The 9343-nt window shown below is 19.4% G+C and overlaps 1 protein-coding gene across 2 annotated transcripts in view; it reads left to right on the top strand.

Moving 5' to 3' along the window:
* LOC117177332 (WASH complex subunit 2C) overlaps window positions 1–9343 on the top strand; it is a 126442-nt gene that overhangs the window by 11676 nt on the left and 105423 nt on the right. The window contains exons 3-4 of one of the 2 annotated variants that reach the window (XM_033367957.1): window positions 404–592; window positions 8724–8875. In XM_033367957.1, coding sequence (XP_033223848.1) covers window positions 404–592; window positions 8724–8875 — 341 coding nt within the window. Of the gene's footprint in view, window positions 1–403; window positions 593–8723; window positions 8876–9343 lie in introns of those variants that run through there. The other variant, XM_033367958.1, reaches the window with a different exon arrangement.

The raw sequence follows: 9343 nt of genomic DNA, 5'->3' as shown, positions 1-9343 counted from the left end.
AACTCGTTTTTTAGTTACAAATCAATTCTGTTCAACTGAAAATTTTACTATTTAGTTTTTGCTTGAAAATATATCTTCTTCAGTTGAAAATTCAACTACTTAGTGGAAAAATCGTCTTTTTGGGGTAGAAAATTCATCTTTTTTGTTAAAAATTGATATTTTCAAGTTGGAAACTCAAATGTTTCGCAGGAAATTCAACATTTTAGTTGGGATTTTGTTCTTCATTGATAGAAATTTTAATTATTGCTCTTTTTGATTGAAAATTCATCTACTTTATTTAATTTTAATTATAAAAACTTATAATAATGCGGTAATTTATGAATGGCACCTCAGCTGTTTTAGGATACGAGTCAAGTCTCTAAAAAAAATGTCTTGCCATTTTTACTGAGATTTTTTGTTACAGAATTTAACCACAAAAGCTAATCAGACGCAAGGGGCCTTGGATTCACTAACGAATAGTTTAAATGAAACTGCTATATTTGTAGATAATCTTACCAATACTTCGTTAGCTTTGGCCAACACACAATTTATCGAAAGTCGAGTACAAGAGGACGATGTAGAAATCGAAAAACCAGCTGACCAAGTTGCAAAAGTAATTTATTTCCTTTTTTCTTTTATCAATTTTTCTCATTTAGTGGGACAAAAGTGGATTTATTTTAACTATACATTCTACAGGTCATAATTTTTACCCGGTTTGGATTTTTTTAAATTTATTAAATATTGCAGTAGTGTTCGCCTTCAAAAAATTTAATTTTTATTATCTGCAAACAACACTTTTTAAATTGCTTCCTTCTCGTAAAAAAATACTGGGATAATTTTTTTTTAAATTTGTTAAAAGTTGTTTAGAGGTATGCTGCTATCTTTAGGCTAAAAAAATCGTTAATCTTCAAAAAGTATTTTTTATCTAGGTGGTGACTTGACCGGCAACTTTATTGATCCGGAAAAAACTGGAAATTTAAGTTGATAACCGGGAATAAACTTTTTATTGCAGTAAAATTCAAGTTTTCATTATTTTAATAATTTTTAGTCAATTTAGTAAAGTTATTTCTACTTTATCTGCAATCGTAGATGTTTCAGGTTATCCTAATTTACTTTCATTAAATAATAATTTATTGTTGAAAGTTTTATTATTTTGCATTATAAAAAAAACTTGTATTTTTTTTGCTCTGAATTTTTTTTCGCTTAAATAAGTTTGATAATTGAATTGATTGATTTTAGATTAAAAAAATTAAGTTAAGATTTTTGGCAGAAACTTTAACCATTCTAATTTTGGGTTGAAAAGATTAATTTCTTTGGTTGAAAATTCAACTATTTTGCTGAATTTTTTGTTGTGAAAATTTATTTTTTCAACGAAAAATTTAATTGTTCTGTTTTTGGTTGAAAATTGATCTTTTTAGTTTGTAATTCATATGTGTTGTTGGCATTTTTTTTTTTTTTTGTAAAAATATAATCTTTAGGGTTGAAAATTATTTGATTAACAATCAATTTTTGGATCAAGATTGATTGTCTTACTTAAAAATAAATTTCTTAAAATGAAAATGTCAATATTTTTTCAAAAACTCGTTTTTTTTAGTTACAAATAATTTTTATCAAATGAAAATTTCACTATTCCATTTTTTCTTTAAAATTTATCATTTTTAGTTGAAACTTCAATTATTTGGTTGAAAAATCTTTTTTTTTTTTGTTTTAACTGAAGAAATTTGTGTTTTTGCTTGAAAATTCAACATTTAAGTTGAGCATTTTATTCTTTATTGATGGCAATATCAACTATTGCTCTTTTTGTTGAGAATTTATTTTTTTGTCGAATCTTAATTTCTTTGGTTTAAAATTTAACTATTTTGCTGAAAATTGTTTTTTTTGTTTTGTTTGTAAAAATGTATTTTTCTAATTGAAAATTTAATTATTCCATTTTTTGTTGAAAATTGATCTTTATAGTTTGAAATTCATTTGTGTTTTTGGAAATTTATTTATTTTTTGTAAAAAGTTAATATTTAGGGTTGAAAATTATTTGATTCACAAATAATTTTTGGTTGAAGATTCAGTATTTTAGTTAAAAATCAATTTCTTAAAATGAAAATTTTAATATTTTTTCGAAAACTCGTTTTTAGTTACAAATCAATTATTTTTACTGAAAATTTTACTATTCCGTTTTTGCTTGAAAATTTATTCTTTATATTAATTTTTTTAAAGAATCATTTCTTTGTTTGAAAATTTAACTATTTTTCTGAAAATGTTTTTTTTTGTGTGAAAATTTGTATTTCTAACTGAAAATTTAGTCATTCTTTTTTATTGAGAAAAAAATTGATCTTTTTAGTTTGAAATTCGTTTGTGTTGTTAAATTTTTTTTGTAAAAATATAATCTTTAGGGTTGAAAATTATTTGATTAACAAATAATTTTTGGTTGAAGATTCAGTATTTTAGTTAAAAATGAATTTATTAAAATGGAAATTTTAATATTTTTTCGAAAACTCGTTTTTAGTTACAAATCAATTTTTTTTACTGAAAATTTTACTGTTTCATTTTTTCTTCAAAATTTATCTTCGTTACTTGAAAATTTAACTATTTGATTGCAAAATCGTCTTTTCTGAATTGAAAATTTATCTTTTTTTGTTAAAAATTGATATTTTTGCGCCGGAAACTTAAATGTTTTGCAGGAAATTTGTATTTTTGATTGAAAAATCGAAATATTAGTTGAAATTTTTTTCTTCATTGATAGAAATATCATCTATTTCTGTTTTTTTTTTAGAATTAATTTTTTTGTCGAATATTCATTTCTTTGGTTGGAAATTTAATTATTTTGCTGATTTTTTTTGGGTGAAATTTATTTTTCTAACGGAAAATTTAATTGTTCTATTTTTTGTTGAAAATTGATCTTTTTAGTTCGAAATTCGTTTATGTTGTTGGAAATTTATTTATTTTTTGTAAAAAATTAATCTTTAGGGTTAAAAATGATTTGATAAACAATTAATTTTTTGTTCAAGATTCATTATTTTAGTTAGTTTCGCCTTTTTTGTAGACAATTAACATTTTGTTTGCAAATTATAATAATTGGTTGAAAGTTGATTTACTTTGTCAAAAATTTATTTTTTATTTCGAAGATTGATCATTTTTATTTTAAAAAATTTTTATTTAAAATTTACCTGTTTTTTGAAAATTCGTGTTTTCTATTTATTACACTTTTTGTTATTAAAATTCCACTTTTTTAGTTGAAGCTTTATAATTTTTAGTGAAATTTCACCTTTGCTTGGAAATTTAACTATTTTTTTGAAAATTAATTTTTTTAACTAAAAAAATGAACTATTTTAGTAGAAAATTGAACGATTTTGCTGAAAATTATTTTTTTTGGTGATTAAGAATTAGATTTTTAACAGAAAATTTCACATTCTATTTTTGGTTGAAAATTTATCTTTTTGCAAATGAAAATCCAATTATTTGGTTGAAAATTTATATTTTTTCTTTACAAATAAAACTAGTTGTTTGAAAATTTATTTAATTTGAAAAATGCGCCTTTTTTAGTAGAAAATTAATCTCTATGGTTGAAATTTAGTTGAAAATTTGCCAGTTTGGTTGAAAATTAATTTCTTACACTGAAAATTTAACTCTTATATTTTTTGTTGAAAAATGATCTCTTCTTTTTCAAAATTCAACAATATTGATGAAAATTTGTCATTTTATAATAAAAAATTCAACTATTCCGTTGAAAATCCACATATTTTTTTGAAAAAAAAAGAATCTTTCTTATATTCATGTGAAAATTTTAAATAATTTTTCATTTTGAAAAATGAGCTTTATGAGAAAATTTAAAAAGGTTTTTAAACGTAACAAACGATTTCCTAAATTTTCTAAAAATAGTTTAGAAGATTTTAAAGCAAAATGTTTCAATTTGGTAATATTGCAAAATAAAAACGAAAAAAATCGAATAAATTCAAAAAATATTTAATAGAATTTAAAATAATTTCGAAAGTTTTAAAGAGAATAAACAATTTTTAAAAAAATTTCTGGGGAAATTTAGAAGATTGTAAGGTAATTTTTTTAAATTCGGAATGATTTGAAAATGTTGAGAAGAATTCGTGGGAGTTAAAAATATTTTCAGGAATTTGAGACTTTTTAAGTAGATTAATATTTTTTGATTCCTTCCCAACTTATGAAACTTCTAAACATCTTTTAAACAAACTCGAATTTTTTATAATATTTTGTAAAATCCTATATTATAACAAAAATTTCTTTAAACTGTCACGAATTTTTCTAAAAAATTTTTAATTTAATTCCAAATTAACAAAATTACCATACAGTATTCCAAATCTACCCAGAAATTTTTAGAAAATTTGTTTATTCTCTTGAAAACTTTCGAAATTATTTTAAATTTTACTAAATATTTCTCGAAATTACCCGATTTTTGTTCGTTTTTATTTTGCAATCTTACTTAATTGAAACATATTGCTTTAAAATCTTCTAAACTCTTTTTAAAAATTTTAGGAAATCCTTTGTCACGTTTAAAAACCTTTTGCAATTTTCTCCTAAAGTTCATTTTTCAAAATAAAAAATTATTTAAAATTTTACACGAATCTAAGAAAAAATTTTTTTAAATCTTGTCAGACCTTCTAAACCTTCTAATTTCTAAACATTATTCAAATTTTTCCTTCATTTTTTATTTATTCTGAAAAATTTCAAAAATTGCCTTAAAATCTTTCCGATTCTTCTTTGACTATTTTTGAAATCTTCTAAAATCTTTTTGAATAATCTCTTCAAAAGGATTTTTCGAAATAAAAAATTATTTTAATTTTTCTTAGGAACCTGAAAAAACGTCTTTCCTTTTCGTGAAACTTTACAAAATTCTTTAAAAATCTTTACAAGTTTTAGTTATTTTTTAATCGTTTCAAAACTTTTGAATATCTTTTAAACTTACTCAAATTTTTTCTCAAATTATATAATATGTCAAAATTGGAAAATTTGGCTTTAAAATCTTTCACACTTTTTAAAGATTTTAGGAAATAATTCAAAATATTTTGTGATCTTTTTTCGATTTTCTTTTGAAATTCCTTACAAAACAGTCATTTAAAAACATCCCATGTAGTTTAAGAACTTTTTTTTTACACCTTGACAAAATTCAGTTTACCTAAAAAGTTGGCAACTCTTGAAAAATTAAAAAAAAAGGTCTCAAAGTCTTCTATATTTTTTGTGAAATGGTAACGTGACCTAAAATTGATAAAAAATTAAGAATCTTTCAAATCTACTGATTTCTAATTAAAAATGCCAATTTCTGACAAAAAGCGCCAAGATAAATTAAAAACATAAATGGTTGACTTTTTTTTTTTAATTTCAAATCCAATAATTGGACAATTTTATTAAGAAAAGATTTGAAATTGTATTATTTCTAATTTAAAGCTATTATTATTTCTAATTTAAAAAGGACATAAATTCCAAATACAATTTTGAAAATTAGGTCATTTAAATCCAAAGGAACTCGAATCTGAATAATTTAGGATTAAAATGTCGAAAATGTAACCTTTTTGTTTATAAATTAAGCTATCATACAATTTTCTTGAAAATTTAACTATTTCGTAGAAAATTTACTTTTTATTTTAAATTTATATTTTGTCATTGAAAACTGAACTAAAATCTTTTCTGGATGAAAGTTTCATTTATAAAAAAAAAATGTATCTTTTTTTTTTATTAGAAATGTGTCTGTTTTAGTACAAAATTTATTTATTTTTTGGATAAAAATGTAACAAAAAATTCTTTTGCTTTAAGATAACTTTCAATTTTTTTTATCAAAATCTTTTTTGGAAAAAATTCAACTTTTTCTTGTAATAAAAAGTTCTTCTGCTTTAATATAAATTTCATATTTTTTTATAGAAATGCAACTATTTGGTAGAGAATTCAACAATTTTGTTAAAAAGTTATCCTTTTTGGTTAAAAATTTGTCTTTTTAGATTGAAAATGTAATTTGTTTTTATAGAAAATTTTTTTTTTTTTAAATTCAAATTTTGATCGTAAAAAGTCGACTAAAGCTTTTTAACAGAATATTCAACTATTTTTTTTTTAAATTTATCTTTTTGATTAAACACTTCATCTGTTATAGAAGAAATTTCATTTTTTAAATAAAAATTCAACTTTTTGGTTAAATATAATTTTTCTTTGATTGAGTATTCAATGAATTTCTTTGAAAGATTTGGTTAAATCGCTTTGTTGAGAAATTACTTTTTTTTAAATTTATATTTAAATTTTTTAATTCATTTCTTGGATTGAAATTTTAACTATTTTGTCGAAAATTAATATTTTTTAATTGAAAATTCAACTAAGTTTTTAAAATTTAATTTTGTTATTGATTTATTATTTTTTTCATTGCTTTTTTCTTTATCTGGTTCAAAATTTAAATGTTCAGTGGAAAATACTTTTTTTTTTGTTTAAAATTAATTTTTTAACAGGAAGCGTAACTTCCGTTTTTTAAGATTTATGTTTTTAATTTGAAATTTTGCCTTTTTTTAGTAAAAAAATAATTTTTAGTTCGACATTTCTTTTTTGCTGGATGAAAATGCATCAGTTTCGTGGGAAATTAATTTTTTGCTGAAGAGTAATATTTTTTGTCTGAAAATTCATCTTGTTGATTGAAAGTTTAATTATTTGGTTGAAAATTAATATTTTTTAATTGAAATTTCAACTACTTGGGTAAAAATTAAACTAAAATTTAAAAAATTAATTTATTGATTTTTTATTTGTCTTGTTCAAAATTTTAATGTTCATTGGAAAATACTTTTTTTTGTTTAAAATTAATTTTTTAACAGAAAACGTAACTTCCATTTTTTAAGAATGATATTATACTGTTCAAAATTCGCCTTTTTTTTGGTAAAAAAATCATTTTTTATTTTAAAATTTGATTTTTGTTGGGTTAAAATGCATCAGTTTCGTGGAAAATCAATTTTTTTCTGAAGTCATATTTTTTGTTTGAAAATTCAATTTTTGTCCAGAAAATTTGTCTTCTGTTTTGAAGGTTCAATAATTTAGATAAACTTTTATTCAATTTTTAAGTGAAAAATCTGTATTCGTTGGAAATTTGTCTTTTTGGTTTTAAAATTCTTTTCTTTTTTTGTGTAAATGTCATTCTTTTTTGTTAAAAATTCAATTATTTTGTTTGAAAATTCGAGTATTTTGTTAAAAAACCATCCTTTTTAGTAGAAGAGAAATTTTAAAAAAATTAATCAATTTTATGAATATTTTTAATTTGTTTATGAAATACTGTTTTATTCCATTTATAAAATATAAAATGTTATTTATATTATTTAAATATTATTATTAAATATTTAAATTGAAAGATTAAAGCTTAATGATTAAAAATAAAGAATTAGAGATTAAATTTAAATATTATTATTATTAAATATTTAAATTAAATTAAATACTAAAATTTAAAGATTAAAGTTTAAAATTAAATATTATTATTAAATATTTAAATTAAAAGATTAAAGTTAAATATTATCATTAAAATATTATTATTAAATATTAAAAATAAAGAATTAGAGATTAAAATTAAATATTATTATTAAATATTTAAATTGAAAGATTAAAGATTAAAATTAAAGAATTAAGTATTACAATTTTAAAGATTAAAGACTAAAGATTAAAATTAAATATTATTATTAAAATATTATTATGAAATATTAAAATTAAATTAAACGTTCAAATTTAAAGATTAAAATTAAATACTATTATTAAAATATTATTATTAAATATTAAAATTTAAAGATTAAAGATTAAAATTAAATATTATCATTAAAATATTATTATTAAACATTAAAAGTAAATTAAATATTCAAATTTAAAGATTAAAGATTAAAAATAAAGAATTAGAGATTAAAATTAGATATTATTATTAAATATTTAAATTAAATTAAATACTAAAATTTAAAGATTAAAGGTTAAAATTAAAAAATTAAATATTTCAATTAAATTAAATATTGAAATTTAAAGATTAAAATTAAATATATTATTATGAAATATTAAAATTAAATTAAACGTTCAAATTTAAAGATTAAAATTAAATAATATTATTAAAATATTATTAAATCTTGAAATTTAAAGATTAAAGATTAAAGTTAAATATTATCATTAAAATATTATTATTAAATATTAAAAATAAATTAAATATTCAAATTTAAAGATTAAAGATTAAAAATAAAGAATTAGAGATTAAAATGAGATATTATTATTAAATATTTAAATTAAATTAAATACTAAAATTTAAAGATTAAAGATTAAAATTAAATATTTAAATTAAATTAAATATTAAAATTTAAAGATTAAAGATTAAATTTAAAGAATTAAAGATTAAAATTAAATATTATTATTAAATATTTAAATTAAATTAAATACTTAAATTTCAAGATTAAAGATTAAAATTAAATAATATCATTAAAATATTATTATTAAATATTAAAAATAAATTAAATATTCAAATTTAAAGATTAAACATTAAAAATCAAGAATTAAGTATTAAAATTTAAAGACCAAAGACTAAAGATTAAAATTAAATATTATTATTAAAATATTATTATGAAATATTAAAATTAAATTAAACATTCAAATTTAATGATTAAAATTAAATAGTATTATTAAAATATTATTATTAAATATTTAAACTAAATTAAATACTAAAATTTAAAGATTAAAGATTAAATTTAAATATTATTATTAAAATATTATTATTGAAAAAAATTTCTGTTCACCAGAATGTAAAGGATCAAGAAATAAGTGCAGCCGATCTTATTGCTAGTGTGAACGAAAGTATCAAGGAAGGATTACGAATAGTAGATGAAAAGTACGACGAAGTGGAAGTTGTTGCTAGTGACAGCGAAGACGAGGGTGAAAATGCATTTCCCAGGTTTGTTGAATGAAATTTAATAATTTAAGAATTGCAAGCTTCACTAGTAGAACCTAAATTATTTATATTTCGGATTGCGCACCTTTTTATGTTAAGTCTTTTTCATGTTAATATTTATTTTTGTGTTAAATTTAACAAAAATAGTAAAAAAAAAATTTACCTAATCGATAACAAGGTACAGTCAAATTTTCAAAAAATAGAGGAATTTTTCCATCGGAAAGACAAATTTTCAAGAAACAAAGATTTCTCAGTAAGGAAAGAAAAAAAGTTCCTCAAAGTTGTTGAACTTTCAAGCTGGAAAATAAATTTTTTTTAAAAGTGTTGAATTTACAACCCGAGAATATGAATTATTATAAAAAAAAATTATTTTAAACCAACGAGGGTCGTTTTTTACCAAAAAAAAGAGGTGAAATACCATGCTTTTTAAGAATTTTGGAAGGTTTCAAGAGAATGAGAATTTTTTTTTAT

This window comes from Belonocnema kinseyi, chromosome 7, assembly GCF_010883055.1.
Source record: "Belonocnema kinseyi isolate 2016_QV_RU_SX_M_011 chromosome 7, B_treatae_v1, whole genome shotgun sequence".
Classification (NCBI taxonomy): Eukaryota; Metazoa; Arthropoda; class Insecta; order Hymenoptera; family Cynipidae; genus Belonocnema; species Belonocnema kinseyi.
This window is presented reverse-complemented; position numbering and strand designations above follow the sequence as displayed.